General features: G+C 52.1%; 1 protein-coding gene across 1 annotated transcript in view; it reads right to left on the bottom strand.

Annotated features, from left to right (window-relative positions):
• LOC144146138 (uncharacterized) overlaps positions 1–10,607 on the bottom strand; it is a gene marked incomplete in the record, with an annotated part of 88,655 nt that extends 78,048 nt beyond the window's left edge. Inside the window, 3 exon segments of the mRNA XM_077678094.1 lie at positions 536–586; positions 1,479–1,743; positions 10,452–10,607. Coding sequence (XP_077534220.1) covers positions 536–586; positions 1,479–1,743; positions 10,452–10,454 — 319 coding nt within the window.
• Positions 10,608–18,983: the final 8,376 nt, after the last annotated feature.

The following is an 18,983-nucleotide window of genomic DNA, read 5'->3' on the forward strand; positions in this document are numbered from 1 at the left end:
TATCTTACAACGCCACGGTGCCGCCGAGCATGCTATTGTTAATCGTGTTTGAACCTCCCGCACAAATGCCACATGGTTCAGATGAGCCATGCAACGAGGAGGATGACGAAGACGAAAGACTTGGAGAACCGATGAACATGCAGCACGCAGCATGTGCTGGGCTTCTGTGCTTTTTGTGAACTTGGAAGAACAAGACACCTGCTTTCATGGACGCCTGGTTCTGCGCCTCCTTTCTTGGGCGCCACTAGACACTGAGGGTGGTTTTCACAAACGTGTCTGGTGCGGACTCAGCATACCACCCTCCCCCTCACAATTTCGCGGCACTCTCCTCCCCCGTCTTTTTTTTTTCAGTGTTCGGTATTCCCATTGTTCGCTCGGTTATGAGGCCGGCGAGAATGCCAAACCACAGTAGCGGGCACCAAAGTGCTGTGCACTAAAAAAGGAACAAATAGGACAAAAACATTTTTTAGCTCTTAAATACATAACCTATGCAAATTAATTCCCACTGCCAAAATGGGGCAGAAATTACACACACCTTGCCCAGCAGCGTTCCTGGCTTCGGGGTCAGGCGTCCGGTTCATGAAGGCTATGTGCAGAGTGGGAGGCAAAAGCACGAAATGAAATTAAGCATCAAACAAATAAAATTTGCAAGAAATCCCACGGGGCATCACAATTCACACCTGATAATGGTGCATTCCACTGTCATTGATTTTTTATTTGATTGTAGGGCTTAACGCGCCGACGCAACGCAGGCGATGAGGTGGCGCGCCGTAATGGAGGGCTCCGGAATAATTTTGACCACCTGGGGATCTTTAACATGCGCCGAAATCTCGAACACACGGGCGTTTTTGCTTTTCGCCTCCATCAGAAAAGCAGCCGCCGCGGCCGGGAATCGAACCCGCGACCTCGTGCTCAGCAGCGCAATGCCTTAGCCACTGAGCCACTGCGGCGGGTGCATTCTACTGTCAGTCAGCCTGCAGACAATAGTTGCTTCTTATACTGAGGTGTGCGTGCAAGGTAGAAAAACAAACAAGTGATCCCTAGTACTTATTTAGTCATTTAGCCACATTGTCATTATCTAGTTGGAAAGATTCTTTTCCAAATGCAGTGACTTCTTGAACGTCCACATCAGCATTTCCGGAGATGTGGGTGCTTAATGAGAATTTATTCTACCTAGAAAATATTTTCACTACTATTTCAACCTTGACAGCTGGGTGCTTCAAGCATGTGGGTGTGTGCGCACTAAACATGATATTTTAGTATTGCGCAAAAAGGCATCTACCAGGAGATAGCGATCAAATCCATGCTTAGGATTAGTAAACCATTTTTAAGGGGTTCAGTGCACCAGGCTGCTGTTCCACGGATGCAAAAAAAGGAACAGTCTGTGTCCCACCCAAGGTGACACTTTTCAGGGAAGGTCAACAACCGCACTGAGCAACTGCAGAAAAGTAAGCTGCTGCCAGACGGCTACCACCAACCGTGCAAAGCCGAAGCAGTCAGGGCCCAGACGGGTGGGGCAGCCGCCGTGCGCAGCGGTCCCGGCAGGGGCCGAGGCAAGTCGCGCAGAGCCGAAGCCAGAGCCCGGGCTGCAGCCGCTGCTCGGGGCGCACTCCACCGGTGTGACCAGTGTCGCAGCACATGGGCGCAGCAGGCCAGGCAGCAGGCGGAGCCATCGAGGGGATCGCGCACTAGCCCCCGCCAGCAGGGGTCGTGCGCACAGGTCGCCACTGGTGCAGTGTCACCCTGGGATTGGCGACACCCGATCAGTGCATTGATTCTGAAAACTGGGAATTTTTGGACCTCAATTGAATAGAGGGACAGCACTTTTAGTAGTAGTATTCTGGACTGCACTAATGAGTAGGCTATGGCTGTTCTTTTTGGTAGTGACCTATTTATGCTTTGCAGATTCTGCTTTCACTAGTGTGCACAAAAATGCAGCATAAAAGCAAGTGCAAAGAAAAATATTCATTGTCCTCTACACAAGCAGTGTCAAAAAGCGAACGGGGGAGGGAGGACTAAGGGGAATAGAAAGATGGCCAAGGTTTGTACCTCTTTGTTGTCTCCTTTTTCGTAATGCATAAATTTGGAATGTGAATAAGATAAGGAACTACAACTCCATGCTGAAAAACATTGATTTTTGCGGTATCCACGGTACCCTGCTGACCAACAACTCTCCCAATCCTGACAGCCAGTTCTTTACCTTTGAAAGCTGCCTCAGTATTGCAGAGCAGCCAACACCACACAAAGTGATGCCACGCAAAAACTGACATGCGAATTCTATTTCTTCAGCTTAGCCTGTCACCCCAGGTTCTGTTCCAAGGACTGGCACCCAACAAACTTTGAACAGGGGTATGTCAATTGTGGGAAAAAGTCTCCCTCCCATCATCAATCTCCCCAATTCCGCAATTACAGGTACTAATACACATCTCCTAATGCAAGAAAGATTGTCACAATTTCTCATTAACACAAGGATTTGGAGATTCATAATGAGGAAAAAACTAATGGGCCATCTATGAGCTGTGAAAAGCTACTTTAGCGTGACTAATTTGGCAAGCACTAACACTGCATTGAAAATGACCCACCAACATGAGGAATCAAGTGATGTGCCACGGACCCTCAATTTGAAGCAGGAGGTTCGAATCGAGGGGCCGTGGATGTGGCAGTCCAATTTATCAGAAGCAAAAAATAACATTCATCTGGATCAGGGCCGTAGCCAGAGGGGAGGTTTGGGGGTTCGAACCCCTCCCGAAATCTTTTCCAGGCAGCGCATAAGCATACCTTACTGTTACTTTCGGCAAAACTACCCCCTTCCCAAAACCCATAACCCCCTCCGAAAAAAAATGCTGGCTACGGCCCTGATCTGGATGACGGATTTGGTAGTGAGAGAAAAGAAAAACAGACCAGAGTGAGAATTGAGAATGCACCAGGCAGAACTTGAGAAAGAAAAGCATGTGTGCTCACACACCAATACCTGTAACAACGTGTAAGGAAAAATTTATACCACCTTAATGACCCAAAGAACTATTGCGGAGAAAGGTGAAATAACGAAGAAAGCCACCAAGAAGCCATAATTACAGCAAGAAGTCAGAGTTAAATAAAAAAGATAGCCAACACTATCTTTGTACTGATAATTGAATGTTTTATAGGGAAATGAGCCTCCCAGTTTATGACACCAGCAAGGATGACCAGCCGTTTTTAAGTTTCCCGGTACAAATAGTCGGAGCTATGAGAAACCACAGTCAGTTCTGAAAGCACTGACCGAAGATGTGCACTGGGACACCACCATCTTGCCATAAAGAAATGAACTAGATTCTGAAGTAAAAACTGGAGTAAAATGGAGAGATGAGTTAGTTGGTGAACATAGATCGTTGAGATTTAAGCGTGAAGAGAACAGAGACAATAGAGGGGACAGTTGATAGTAAGCACCGCTGTCGTCCCCTCTCTTGTTCCTGCTGTGTTTGCAACTAATTTTCAACAATAAACTATACTCCCTTTATGAAGCCACCACTGGTCTGGTTACTTGAGGTATTATGATGTCTTGACCTAGTGTGGCAAATTAGTGAACACAAATTTGCATGAAGGCTCAGCAGTGGCTTTTGTGTGATGTCATGCGAAGAAATTGTATGACAGAAAGGGCCACGACCACAAGACACACACAAGGCACGCGGCGCGAAGGTCATCGACACCGGCCACGGCGCCGAGCGCTCGTGACCACAGCCCGAGCTTGCGCCGGCTGCCGGCCAATTGGGAGCTACCAGCAACAGCGGCCGGCAGCAGAAGCGATCCCGTAAAGAACACCGAGGGAGTCGGAGGGTGGAGCGTGACCAGGATGTACAGCGGTCGGGCGATCAGACCCGTGCCGTGCCCCAAGAGGTCCTCCACAACCGCAGCCTCCAGAACTTCTGCTCCGCAAGGAAGTCATCTCGCCGTGCGTCGGTGAAAGACAGCGACGCCCTAAGACAGCTGTGTTGGCCACTCTGCAACGGGATCTGGGAGCGCGCTCGACCACCACGGCCGCGACATCACCTAGACCTCGCAGCACCGCAACACCACGGCTCTGCTTCTCGGACGCGTGGGACAACCCGTTCCGACAGCGAACATGTACTCTGCCTTTTTCCGTTCCCTGGCTTCGACTCTTTCGCGGTTGTTAGAACTCTGGACCCTTTCGTATATTGCTTTGTTGCAATTCCCCATTGTTTATTAGTTACCCATTGTTGCTTAGCTCATTGTGTGTAGTTTGATTTGGTTTCAGGTTATATAAACAGAATCTCGCTTCAGAAGTTTGTTCTTTTATTTATTATTGTCCACCGAACCTGACAGCGAGTAACATCCCCACAGCTATTCCTTTTAGCTTTGAGCATCTCTCGAACTGGCCCAGTCACAGCAGGCAGCACAGCTCTGGCAGACAGCAAAGCTTGCTCTGTGCGATAAGTTCACAGTCATTGGCAAGAAGCTGGCTGTGAAGACAACAGACGAATACCGCAGAAAATTCATTTACGCAGTGAGCAACATAACCTAGATCAGCCATGACCTGATGCCTTTAGTTGCACCTTCCACCCCCACGGCTTCATCTGTTCACTAGATTCAAGCCCCTCGACCTGAAAATGACCGCTACATTGATTGCACCGAGGGCTGTTAAATGCGGTTTTAAAGGACGACAAACGGGGCTAATTGGTGCCGCGTTACCTCAGACTGTGCAGGGTATAACTACACAGAACATGGATGTCAAAAGGATGAGACAATGAGCAATCGTCTGCGCATTATCTTGCCCTCTGGTCGTCTTATTTCGCTGTAGTTATACCCAGCAGGATTTCTGATGAAGGGGTTTTAAAGACAGAACCTACTCCTGTACCACTTGCACTCTGCAGTGAGGTGCCCGAAATAATTTAAGACATATGGATCTTTAAAGTACACCAAATGCGACCTTGCGCTGTAATATATCCTAACACTCTTTGTTCACAATGCCAACGCAGTGGGTGAGGAAGATGTTGAAAATACAATGAAGACCACAGCACACGGTGCATTCACGTTGCCGTCCATGCAGCAGCATTTCACGTCATAGCGGTTGGGCGCGTATTTTACTGGGTGCAAGATAACATGCTAGCCACCCTTTCTGTTCGGTAAACTGGACGAACACGACCATCAGCGTGCTCCCTGATATCTCAAAAACAGCTAGGACGATTATTACCCCGAACGGTAATAACGCCAATAAAACAAGCGGTGCCATCCATCAGGGGTGAGACAGCTGAATCAGATTTGGGAGCAGTTTTTGGAGCAGCGAAATCTCTATTTTGGAGCAGAAGAACCTTGATTTGGAGCAGACATTTATTACGTCACCTTAGAGCCTAAAAATCAAATTTTTGGCAACTCGGGAGGGGGGGGCACTGTTTAATGGGTTTTGAACGTACATAACACTGAAACAGCCTTTCAATAAAGTTTTTTCTACTAGAGTATCACAAGGCATGAACTGCACTACCTTTTTACAAGCCATTAATAAATTCTTCGGCTCTATGCATAGATAGCATGGAGTGCCGTTGAAAACATCGAATCGAAAAACTAAGCAATCGTAAGGCATTTTTATTATCATGGGAACGCTGAAATTATTATTTTTGGAATCCCAGACTCGGCTTTACACACAATTGTAGAGGCATGGCAAAAGTTGCGCAAAGCGAGGTGACAATCAGTAGCCCTTTGTCCCCGCCTTTCTTAGGGGTCAAAATTACCCTGCCTCGGGTCCAGTCTGCTGGTATTGGCTGGCCAGCGAGTATGCCACTATAGATATCGGCCAGCTGCTCTCTTGCCTGGTCTCCGAGGACCTTCGCCTTGTCCAGCGCTAGCCGCGACACTGTCCATTCCAAGTGGCTCAGGTATCCTGTTGCTGCGCTGGCACCTCTCGGCGCATCTGGTGGGCTGGCACTACAGTCCGTCTCTTTTGGCGCCACGTAGAGACGGCGGATGTGTTCAGTGAGGTGTCGCTGTAGGTTATCCGTCACCGCACCGGAGTCTTCCTCACGGATTTCAGCTGCTGAAGCTCTCCTGTCCAGGGATGATACGTATACGACCAGAATTTCGCCGTCGCCCCTTTTCCCGCTGATTTTATGTCCTGTAGCTTGCGGTTGTCCGCTTCCGCTATCTTTCGCTGCGTCACGACTTGCATCTCGTGCTTTCTGAGCAGATAATCCTTCCAGGCTTCCTGCGCCGCCTCCTTGCTCAGCGTCTTGACCGCCTGCCTGTGTTTCCGGTTAGCCAGCCGTCGAGCCCGTAGTGCAGCCTGTACGTCATTGTCCCACCAGCTTTTTCTACGGGGTCCTCCTCGGGAGTTGACTCTCTTTTCATGCTTGCGCATGATTCGCCGGAGCTCCTCGACGTACTCTTCGTATGTCGTCGCAGCCCGGCGCCTGGCGCTGTCTTCGAACTCCTTGGCCACTTCCTCATACGCTGCGACAGGCAGGTACCGTGAGGCTGGTTTTCTGTGTTCCGTCTTTTTCCGGCGCCATGGTGATGCATCAAACTCGAGTTTGATTCTATTGTGGTCGCTGCCCAAGCTGTACCGGCCTTCCTCGTCGATATGCGCCGTATGCAGCATCTTGCTGAGGCCCGGCGAAATCAACGCGTAGTCGATGCTTGTGCTGCTGCCGCGGGCACACCAGGTGATTGTCCCCTCGCAGTCCGCACGCAGGTTGACAACCTCAAGCTCGAGGTCTTCAGCTAGTGCCTGCATAAGGCCGCCGTTGTGGTCAAGGTAACCATCCAGTTCTTGTATGTGGCCGTTAAAGTCCCCCAACAGTAGGACTTCTTTGTCTCTGCCCCAGCGCTGGATATCTTCCCTTATGCATCGCGCAATGCCCACGTTTTCGGAGTAGTGTTCATGTGACACCCCGAGGTACACCACACACGCAATCACTTCGGCGTTGTGTATACGCCCCGTCACCCATTTGTGGTTCTCGCATGCTCCATTTAGCGGTTCCCACGACCGCTCCCTGTGCCACAAGAAGCCGACACCACCCCCTTTCCGGGAAGTGTTTGATCGGTTAGAGCCAGCCCAGCTCCAGTCCGGATGGAGCGGCGGTTCCTCCAGGTCCCGTAAATTGGTCTCGGCTATGGCATATAGAGACACTCTTTCCTCCTGTAGCACCTGATATAGTTCCTCCCACCTAGCACGCCTTCTGCCACCATGTATGTTCAGGAACCCCACGACCGTACTTCTCGCTTTTTTGCGTCTGCGTGGGCGCTTCGCAGTTTTGCGTGTCTTGGGGCTGGCGTGCTGGTTGTTATGAGTTCGTGGTGCCGTGTTGCGACAGTGGCCACTGGTCTCTGTTGTTGGTGTGCTCGGCAGCAAAACATGGGTCGTTGAGCGGTTTACTTGCAGCTGTTTCTCCACGACTTCCCTCGATGTGGTACTTTCTCTTGGGATTGGCCGGGAGACACGGTGCTGGTGACCCCTACGATGTGCGCGTCGACGACTGCGGTGGGTTCGCTGCAGCTTAGTTGATCTCCCTACTGCCCGCACTGTTGGGCCATGTGGTGGCGAACGAAGTCGCCGACCAGTCGGAACAGGTCGAAGCCCGCACTGGGTGGACCCGTTAGCTGCGGGGGTGTTGGCCACAACTGCGGTACAGGTAAATGTTGGGCAGGAGGAGGAGGCTGGGGCCGGGGTATTGTCCCTAACCCATGGGGCACCCGTACTGTCGCAGGTGCAAAAGGGGTTGGGGGCGGTGGCCTTTCCCAAGGGAACGCCAGTGGCCAAAGGGGAGTAGCCTGGTACTGTACTTGGTGCTGGGGGTGGTGTGGTGCGTTGACGCTGTGGTCGTTTTGCGTTGCCCTGTGCACTGGTGACGCAAGGGACTTGCGATGCTTCCTCGGCATTTTGGAGTCTTGCGAAGACTGCGGTTTCTGAGCCGTCGTGCGGCCACGGTGGAGCCGATGACCTAAAAAACCTTGAGTAGCTTCACAGATCCTTTCAGCGACGAAGCTGATTCCTTGAGGACTGTATCGCACGCCCTCTTTTTCCCACATCGTGGCGACCCAGCAATTTGTTCAGGTTGACGAACCTATGCCGGGCTCGCTTGCACCACTTTCGCAGCTGGGCATTAGCAAGCATGACGGCGGCCCGTACCTCTTCGCCCTGATTGGTGACATCAGGTATGGAGCATACGAGCAACCTGGTCGAGCGGTCTATGTCGCCATCCAGCTCACGCGTCACCTGCTCGGGCTGGCCTTTCATCACTTCGGTGAGCCCGACGTGTACAACGTAGCGTCGCTGAATTGGCCGAGCTTTGCGGTCGTACCTGGCAATGGATTCCATGGCTGTTGCCACTGAGCTGTTCCCTTTCCGGTACATACACCCCACTGCTTTAGGCAGCTCGATTGCTCTTTGTACAGATGTCGCAATCGCGCCCACGTTTCCGTCCCCGACAATGATGACCTCACGGTCGACACTCTGAGCAGGGAAGACACACTTGTCACCAGGGCCTGGATGCGACCTCGATGCTCGGTGTTGTTGGGAAGAGGGCGTTCCTCCCTGCGGCTGTTGCTTGGATGCCGGTGACAGGGGTGACACAGAGCTGGCAACGATTTTTGCACCGGCATCATTGTGGCTCGGCGACTCTCGGCCGCCTATCTGTGAGCAGTGCAGGCATCTAGTAGCCGAGTCATCTTGCGCAGGGAGAACAAGAGGAACAGGCTGCTCGACGACTGGGGTTTTAACTCCAGTTTCAACTCCATCAGGTTTGTCAGCGGCCGGCGCAGGAGAAGGCCGCGCAGAGATGTCAAGAGTGCTGGAAGCTTCCGTAGGCGTCACTTCACCCTGTACACGACCACTGCGCGATGTGTGATCCGGTGACTGTAGGATATCCGGTGTCTCGTGCCTTGGGTCCCCTTCTTTGGAAATCGTGGCCTCCGCCTCAGAGCTGTTGTCCACGGAGAGGCGGGGCTGGGCGGTCAACTGCAGAACTTGTTCTTGCAGTTGCATTACTACACTCCTGAGCTCGGTTGCCTCCTTCTCCGCAGCCTCCACTTTACGGGCCAGAGCAGCGCTAGAGGAACAAATGTTGCAGACGAAGCTTCCTGACGTTCGGGCATCCCGGAGAGTCCTGAAGCCGGTTTCATCCAGGTACGCCCACCTGCGGCACTGGTCGCACTGCACCTGCGGCGCGTCATCATCCTCCCGCCGCGTCGTAGTTTTCACCATTTCTCTGAGTGCACCGATCCGCAGGCGCACGGAGACGGCGGCACGGGAAACAGGTTTGCGGGGGAACGGCGAGGACTGGTTTTGGGAGAAAGCCGGCTCCCCAAAGGCAGTGCTCCTCGATTCGCGGCGCCGCACCTAGGCCTACTGCCTGGTCACGGTGTCTTTCTGGGGTAGTATGCTGCAGACACTCACCAATTTGCTGCTCTAGAAGTGTTCAGTGGAACGTCCGTCATCGAAGCCATACCGGGAAATCAAAAATCCCGCGCGAGGCGGTGAAACTGGGCTACGAGGCTGAGCGGTAGCAGCAGGGCCAACATCACACCGCACATCTCATATATCTTGGCCCGTTATGGAGATATACGGCGCTCCAAAATTGCCGTCCTTTCATCAATTTTCACCACTAGTTTGTCGCCTGAGTACACATACGTATTTTTTCTACAGGACTTTGCAATTTTTTTCCATGAGAAAACTTTAAAAAACTCACAGAATATAACATGTGCAACCCGACATGATGATGACCTTCGAAAAAACTATCTAAAAACTATCTTGGGGACAATTTTATGCAGGTGTTTTATAGTATGACCAATCAATTAAGCCTTTACAAACAGGGGTGCTGGAAAATTATACCGTCAGTAAGCATTTTTCCCCACTGAAACTGGCGGCAGCGTTAAAATCCTTGGCTCTCAGACTGTTTTGGAGCAGTTTGGCGCAATTTCGGCAATTTCCAAGGTTTTGGAGCAGCCTGGCGCAGGAAAGCAGATTTGTATCAAAAGTGCGCAATATGCGCAGCTGTCTCACCCCTGCATCCATGCATTTCATTTTAAATGGCGAAGATACCAATTAGCAGTGACAGGCTGCTCCTGCAGACAACCGCCTTGCGAAGACAAACGAGGTGAGGATTGAAAAACGGTTGACACCTTTCTTGCTAAACCCTTTGTTTTTTCGCATGATCTTATGAAACGACTGCGTCACAGACCGCAACGCGCCGCATGATAGCTTGTCGATAAAAATTGACGCCCGTTTATCAGAACCGAAGCGGTCACTCAGGCCGCTTTCTGGGCTTTTGGGTGTAAAAGTTGTGTCCGCATTGGCTTATCAGCGCCAAATACCAGGTTGAGGTCGACAGCGCATGTATCGCATCAAAGCGCTGATGATAAGCACATTAGCGATAAAACAGCCCCTGCTCCACAGACGGCAAAGTTTACGGCGGTCCTAACGACGGTAACATATCAAAACAACCACTACCTGACCGTACACTTACCATTATTAGCAAGTAGTATGTCCAGTATGCCGCGCACGTCTCTCGAGTGGCTTGCAACCTTCTATTTCGCCGGACGACTTCGTCAGCAACAGGTGCAGCCGCTGGCAAGTTAAAAATTTCGCGCTGCAGGCTGTGCGTGACATCCAAACACACCAGAAAAAGTGAAAGGAAAAAAAAAAAAAAAGCCCTCAGAAACTCAGAAAACACCAGTGCCGCCGCCTACTGCAGCGAACGCGTACTTGGGCCGTTTTGGATACGCGCGAATATTCAAATTCTCGTTTTTGAATGCGGAAGAAGTGGCTTGTGTACAGTAGTTCAAGACAATACAACGGCTGTACATCGCGCCAACAATGCAGAGTGTTGCCCATTTGACACCTTCTTTTTTACAAAGTAAGCTGTTTCTAGACGCTAAGCGCAGAATTTGCTTAGATGTCGCGCAAACGTCTGGTAGCCAATTTGCAAATCACTGGTCCCAATTTTAAGCCCTCTTCCTAAGCTGCGCTTCTCATCATGACATTTTCAATGAGCCCTAGTTTTTCCACATGAAAGCACTCAACGGTATTGACAAAAACCTGGGCCGGATGAGAAATGCAGCGGGAACTGCGGTGCACCGTGCGCATGGTTAACGGGTTAGATGCTCGCTCTCTTCAGACACGCGATAAGAAGTCGTGAGGATTTAGCTTATTTAGTTACGACACTCCGGAGGTATACGGAATCCTAAGAAACAGTTCAAATTACGTTGTTTTATTCCCTTATCGAGTGGGGTAGGTCATGTTTAAATGCTGGGGCTTCTTATGGCAAGTGGGCAAAATATTGTGTAAGCAGAGCTTCGAAAAAACATTTACGTCAAACAAACTTGTGCTACAAATCTAGGACATAGCGGACATTTACCCCTGCCGTATTCGCGTGTCATGGCGCCAACGCAACAACCACCCTGTAATGCAGACTGCAGATGCTGGTACGCACCCCGTGCGTCTGTTCGCCTCGCCAGTGGAATAGAACGTCTTCGGCGCACCGCGCACTCACTCATACCTCCGCGCGGCACGGATTTCCCTGGCGGGTTGTCCCGCTTAGGTGAGGTCCTTCGACGACTTCGCTTGGGGGCGGCCCTCACGCCGACTGTGACGAGGACCTGGCCAGCCCAGTACCATGCCCCGTGTGGCTCGACGTGCCCCTTCTGCCTCGTTCCTGTTGAGCAGGCTACAGCAGAGCATGTGGTGTTGAGCTGCCCTGCCTTACAAAGACTTCTACTCGTACATCTCACCTCCTGCAGCCCGCGCTCTGGCCGCCCCGCACTTTGCCTCATGGACACAGGGTCCACATCACGGCCCACTTCTGCAGTTTCTTCGGAAATCCGGAGTCTATAGGTATATACAGTTAAACCTGGATGTAACCAACCTCTATGTAACGAATTCCTGGATTTAACGAAGTTTCTCAATTCCCCATTTCCACCTTCATTGAAGCCCATGTGTTTGCGAGCTCTATGTAACGAAGGAGTTGCGACGGTTAACCTGGATGCAACGAATTTGCTACGCTGATGAGTCAAGGTTTCTTGCCCTTTTTCCGAAAAATCGGCTGGCGAAATGCACTAAGCGAATTTCGCCCGCACAGCAATCTCTCGTGCGTTTCCACGAGTGAGTGCGGTGTCGGTTAGGTGCTAGGCGTGTAGTCGCGTGCGTCCCCTGATATCTGTGGTATGGGTTCGTCTATGATTTCTGCTGCCTGAATACGAAAAGATTTGTCTTGTCAGGACAAGATCGCAATTTTAAATATCGTCTCCGGCGGCGAGAAAGAAGAACGTCGCCGCCTGGTACAGTGTCCCAGCTAGCATCCCTTCAACAATTTTGACTGCAGAAAAGAGCACGAAGTTCGCGGAAAGGCGCCGTTTCGGCATTAGTTTGGTTCTTGTAACGCGTTAAGGCACCGAAAATTATCAAAAAGCAAAAGTGATACTTAGTTACGTTTGTGAATTCGGGGGCCGTGTAGCAACAGCGTGCGCGAATCACGCAGTTTTTCAGTGTGAAATATATCTTTGAACAAGAGTGAGTTCAGCATCACTGATGCATAGCATATTGGTTTCGGTTCTGCTTTATTCCCGCGAGCTTTAACTCGAAACCTGCATGTAACGAAAATTTGGATGTAACGAAAAAATGCGAATGTTTTGTCAACTTCGCTATATCCAGGTTTAACTGTACACTTTTTACGCTGATTAGCAAGCCTCCGCAATAAATAATCGCACGCCAAGTTTCGGTTCGGTGGCGGGCTTTTTTCTATAGAAAATAATTGGCGCGTAATGGTCTTAGGGCTAATTTCCTGCCCCCCCCCCTCCACCCCACTTTTTCAGTGCACACCATTCTGAAGCAGCACTGCAGAGCAGCCTCTTCACCTTGCTGGACGTGCCCTGAAAATTTACGCATTCCCCGAAAAATTACTCTCGGTACGTAAGTACGCTAACGCGATTCGAAGGCAGAAACCTGGCGATGTGCACCAACGCCTTTTTACTGGCTACATTGCATTTGCGACCGTTTCTCCGCTATCACTACTCCGTTATTTCGACCGGCTTTTTTAGTGCTATATCGTGTTTACGTTTGATGATGATGATATTGTTGACGACGACGTCGAGGCCCTAGATGTTTTTAGTCCGTTCCCACGAAGGGTAGAATGGCGAGGGCTTGCGTTTCTTCGCATTCGTTTCTTTGACTTTTACACACGCCACAGCTTGCCTAGTAGTAGCAGTAGTACTAGTTATAGCAGTACGAAACTGTAATGAGCCATAAAGTAGGAGCGGCTTCCCAGTTAGGGAATCCAAGCGATGACCGGGCAACGGAATCAGGGTTCTGTATGGCTTGTGTGCACCTATTATACTGTTGTACTCACGTGCCATCACGTTCACTCGAGAGCAGTATTCTATATATTTTACGTTTCTCATTCGTAGCTTTCTGAAGCAGGCACATCAGCTCTTCAAAGCTCCATATTTCTGGCCCCAATCCAATACCACTGGCGTCGGTATTACAGTAGAACCCCGATGATACGTCCCCCTGTCTTACAACGACCCGGTTCTTACGACGAAACACCGCGGTCCCGGCAAACTCCCCATAGAAACAATGGATTAAAAACCCTGAAAATACGACGCTTGGGTGCACATGGTCCGCTTCATACGACGCATCCTGGCGGGGATAAACCGGCGTTTTTCTCACCTTTTACACCGTTTCGCGGCTTCATCCTGATCTTTCTTTATTCTTAACCTTCCTTTGACACTGCCTGATGTGCGAAGGCCCGCAGGCAAGCAGACGCAAGAAAGCAGGCGGGTACTGGTCGGCGGGAGTCAAATAATGCGCCAACCGCGAGAGGTGAAAGTCCAGACAAGTGGCGCGGAGGACCGCCAATTTGAAACCACCATCGAGCCGACGAACTAAAAACACATACGACGCAACCCAACACCCTCTTTCTTCGCCTGGCCCATTCGAGTTACTCTCTTTCGCGACGCGCTCTCGCCCCCTTTCTCTGCTCCGATTATCAGCCTCTTCCGAAGCCACCTTGCCGCTCCGCTCCCGTCTCGTACTCCGCCGTCTCGTACTATTGTTCGTTTCGCTTGGTCTTGGCAGTTCCAACTCTCGCCTTTTCCCCTCTCAATTTGCACTACCACGTTGGCCTTATCTCGCGCGCGCGCTATGCACCACGCGCGCGCGAGATGAGGCCAACGTCTACGCTATCGTAGACCGCGGGCTAGCGGCTTCTACACTAGCCCTACGTCTACGCGGGCTAGCGTTGACGCCGTGGAGGGGAGGAGGGGGCACCAAATAGGCGTTTTATTTTTAGAAACTTTAAATTTCAGTTAGGGGTTCCAAATTACGCGAGAATGCGCTAAATATAGTACTTAAATACGTTCTTAGCCCACCTGTAATGTAAGGCCGTCTATTAGGGCGACATTTACCCGCACCCCGATCATACGACCCCCCGGTCATACGACGCTTCGGGGGGGGGGGGCATTGAAAGTCGTATTATCGGGGTTCCACAGTAACTTCTGTAAGATCCGAGGGGTTAAAGTGCCGAAGTATATGTTCTGACGTCAAAAGGAGCTTCAGCTGACTGAAAGCGGTGTCGCATTCAGATGTCCAAGTAAAGGAAACATTTTTCTGAAGTAGGGATGTCATAGGGCTGGCTGTGTCCGCGAATCCAGGTGTAAAACGGCGAAAATATGAACAAAGGCCTAGAAAACTTCGAAGCTCCTTGACAGAACGTGGCTCCTGAAAGTCACTGACAGTTGGCTCTGAAGGCGGAGGGAAACCTGGTGCACCAATTGCAAAACGCAGAGATGTTGTTGTTGTTGTTGTTCCTTATATTAATGGCGCATACCCTATCAGGGGATCGGCCAAACATCAGTCATTAAATCGAAAGTGAGAGATGTCCCAGCCTATTTCTTCCCTTTCTCGGACGTTCCCTGTTCTTCTTCAGCTGTAAAGGAGGCTGGAGTTGTCAGATTAGCCGAACTATATTCCACGTGCGGGAGACTATTTTGAACCCATTTTAATCTTTGCGCGCACGAGAAAGCTCATACCGGATACCCTCTCGCAATCGGCCCCAGCATGACGCAATATGCTCCTCCTGGCTTTAAGCTGCCGACGGGAGGGCTACCTTGACGTGGCCAACGCGCTGGCGGCTTGTGTATCACGTGACGTGTTTTGGAACTGGCGCCATGCTGTCCCGGCGCGTGGAGACGGTGGAGACAACGGACGGTCGGGGCGCGAGCGAGCGTCAGACCGGCAGTGGTGCAACGAGAACGGTGGCGTCACCAGCGCCCTCGAGGCAAGGCGGCCACCTCGGCGTTCGTTTTGTCGAAACCGAAACAGACACGACTAAACTAGGCTGTAAAAAATTATTTACGCCGTGACCGACCGTTTAATGTGCCATTCTATGGTTACTGAGCTTTTAGGCACCCATACCAGAAAAAAAAAAACGAACGCAACACAAAAATTTCGTGTCAGTACTCCTTAAAGTACTGAAGGTCGGGGGTGCACACCGGTAAGAATGATGGTTGAGGAGTTTCGTGACACGGGCTTATTTAATGTGCCGGCTGCATTCCGAATCTACTGTGCTGTTGTTGTAATAAACTTACCCTAACCTTTATTAGAAAGGAAGGCCAAAGGCCAGGGGGGGACTATCAAGAGGGTTGTTTTTATCAAGCAACATACCGATGTGGGGAATTGTCCCGGAATCGGTAGTATTGAGGCCAGACGCGCCGCCCCCTCACAAAAACTATCAATTGGAACGGTAAATATTTAAATGAAAAAAAGAGCGCAGAATTACGAAAGTTTATTGTTAAACACGACCGAACGTAGGGGTTAGAAGAGAAAAATATACATTTCGTGAAGCGGCCACTGCGCGCGCGTTTACCGCGATGTCGCTGCGGCTGCAACATAACATTGTAGATTCACCATGCTAAACAAGTCGACAACAAAACGAAAAACAGCTGTCTTATTTCATGCGGTATGAATGAATGAATAGAATTCATTTAAGGAATTGTCTGGAGGTGTTGCGATAGATTCGCCCTTTATGTTTTCAGGGAATGGTCATTGGTGTTTTCCCTAGAGAAAGAGGAAGACGCGCGATCTGCGTGGCACGCGTTTATTGCGTGTTCCGGCTGCGTACTCAACACTCTCGAACTAGCCATGCAAGGTAACCGAATAGGCATAGCATCGTCATCTGCAGAACGTCTCTTGTAGCTATCTTGGCAAGGCGCTGCTTGTGCGGCCGGCCAACGAATGGATCGCCCACACCTATCGCTTGGGGTATGCGCCAACCACATTCCCTGGGCAGCACACTTCCGGGGCATGGTTCTTCGGCGGTGGCGGAGGTGTCGCCGTTAGGACAGTGCAGCCCCAACTAGGAGGAAACCATGTCGGAGCCCACTACCTCCACGTCATCAACCATGGAAGAGAGCTACGAGAAGCCCATCGGCATACAGCATTCTTGTAGCTGCCTTGGTAAGGAGCTGTGTGTGTTGCCCGGCCAATGAATGGATCGCCCTGACCCAGCGCTCGGAATACGCCAACCGCATTCCCTGGGCAGCGCACTTCCGGGGCATGGTTCTTCGGCGGTGGCGGAGGCGTCGCCGTTAGGGCAGTGCAGCCCCAACTAGGAGGAAACCATGTCGGAGCCCACTACCTCCACGTCATCAACCATGGAAGAGAGCTACGAGAAGCCCATCCGCATACAGCATTCTTGTAGCTGCCTTGGTAAGGTGCTGTGTGTGTTGCCCGGCCAATGAATGGATCGCCCTCACCCAGCGCTCGGAATACGCCAACCGCATTCCCTGGGCAGCGCACTTCCGGTGCATGATCCTTCGGTTGTGGCAGACGCGTCGCCGTTAGGACAGTGCAGAACGAACTCGGAAGAAACCATGTCGGAGCCCACTACCTCCACGTCATCAACCATGGAAGAGAGCTACGAGAAGCCCATCCGCATACAGCATTCTTGTAGCTGCCTTGGCAAGGTGCTGTGTGTGTTGCCCGGCCAATGAATGGATCGCCCTCACCCAGCGCTCGGAATACGCCAGCCGCATTCCCTGGGCAGCGCACTTCCGGGGCATGGTTCTTCGGCGGTGGCGGAGGCGTCGCCGTTAGGACAGTGCAGCCCCAACTAGGAGGAAACCATGTCGGAGCCCACTACCTCCACGTCATCAACCATGGAAGAGAGCTACGAGAAGCCCATCGGCATACAGCATTCTTGTAGCTGCCTTGGTAAGGAGCTGTGTGTGTTGCCCGGCCAATGAATGGATCGCCCTGACCCAGCGCTCGGAATACGCCAACCGCATTCCCTGGGCAGCGCACTTCCGGGGCATGGTTCTTCGGCGGTGGCGGAGGCGACGCCGTTAGGACAGTGCAGCCCGAACTCGGAGGAAACCATGTCAGAGCCCACTACCTCCACGTCATCAACCATGGAAGAGAGCTACGAGAAGCCCATCCGCATACAGCATTCTTGTAGCTGCCTTGGCAAGGTGCTGTGTGTGTTGCCCGGCCAATGAATGGATCGCCCTCACCCAGCGCTCGGAATACGCCAGCCGCATTCCCTGGGCAGCGCACTTCCGGGGCATGGTTCTTCGGCGGTGGCGGAGGCGTCGCCGTTAGGACAGTGCAGCCCCAACTAGGAGGAAACCATGTCGGAGCCCACTACCTCCACGTCATCAACCATGGAAGAGAGCTACGAGAAGCCCATCGGCATACAGCATTCTTGTAGCTGCCTTGGCAAGGTGCTGTGTGTGTTGCCCGGCCAATGAATGGATCGCCCTGACCCAGCGCTCGGAATACGCCAACCGCATTCCCTGGGCAGCGCACTTCCGGGGCATGGTTCTTCGGCGGTGGCGGAGGCGTCGCCGTTAGGACAGTGCAGCCCCAACTAGGAGGAAACCATGTCGGAGCCCACTACCTCCACGTCATCAACCATGGAAGAGAGCTACGAGAAGCCCATCGGCATACAGCATTCTTGTAGCTGCCTTGGTAAGGAGCTGTGTGTGTTGCCCGGCCAATGAATGGATCGCCCTGACCCAGCGCTCGGAATACGCCAACCGCATTCCCTGGGCAGCGCACTTCCGGGGCATGGTTCTTCGGCGGTGGCGGAGGCGACGCCGTTAGGACAGTGCAGCCCGAACTCGGAAGAAACCATGTCGGAGCCCACTACCTCCACGTCATCAACCATGGAAGAGAGCTACGAGAAGCCCATCCGCATACAGCATTCTTGTAGCTGCCTTGGCAAGGTGCTGTGTGTGTTGCCCGGCCAATGAATGGATCGCCCTTACCCAGCGCTCGGAATACGCCAACCGCATTCCCTGGGCAGCGCACTTCCGGGGCACAGTTCTTCGGCGGTGGCGGAGGCGTCGCCGTTAGGACAGTGCAGCCCCAACTAGGAGGAAACCATGTCGGAGCCCACTACCTCCACGTCATCAACCATGGAAGAGAGCTACGAGAAGCCCATCGGCATACAGCATTCTTGTAGCTGCCTTGGTAAGGAGCTGTGTGTGTTGCCCGGCCAATGAATGGATCGCCCTGACCCAGCGCTCGGAATACGCCAACCGCATTCCCTGGGCAGCGCACTTCCGGGGCACAGTTCTTCGGCGGTGGCGGAGGCGTCGCCGTTAGGACAGTGCAGCCCCAACTAGGAGGAAACCATGTCGGAGCCCACTACCTCCACGTCATCAACCATGGAAGAGAGCTACGAGAAGCCCATCGGCATACAGCATTCTTGTAGCTGCCTTGGTAAGGAGCTGTGTGTGTTGCCCGGCCAATGAATGGATCGCCCTCACCCAGCGCTCGGAATACGCCAGCCGCATTCCCTGGGCAGCGCACTTCCGGGGCATGGTTCTTCGGCGGTGGCGGAGGCGTCGCCGTTAGGACAGTGCAGCCCCAACTAGGAGGAAACCATGTCGGAGCCCACTACCTCCACGTCATCAACCATGGAAGAGAGCTACGAGAAGCCCATCCGCATACAGCATTCTTGTAGCTGCCTTGGCAAGGTGCTGTGTGTGTTGCCCGGCCA

Source organism: Haemaphysalis longicornis, unplaced genomic scaffold, assembly GCF_048455015.1.
Source record: "Haemaphysalis longicornis isolate Haplotype H1 unplaced genomic scaffold, Haemaphysalis longicornis Haplotype H1 scaffold_7, whole genome shotgun sequence".
NCBI lineage: Eukaryota > Metazoa > Arthropoda > Arachnida > Ixodida > Ixodidae > Haemaphysalis > Haemaphysalis longicornis.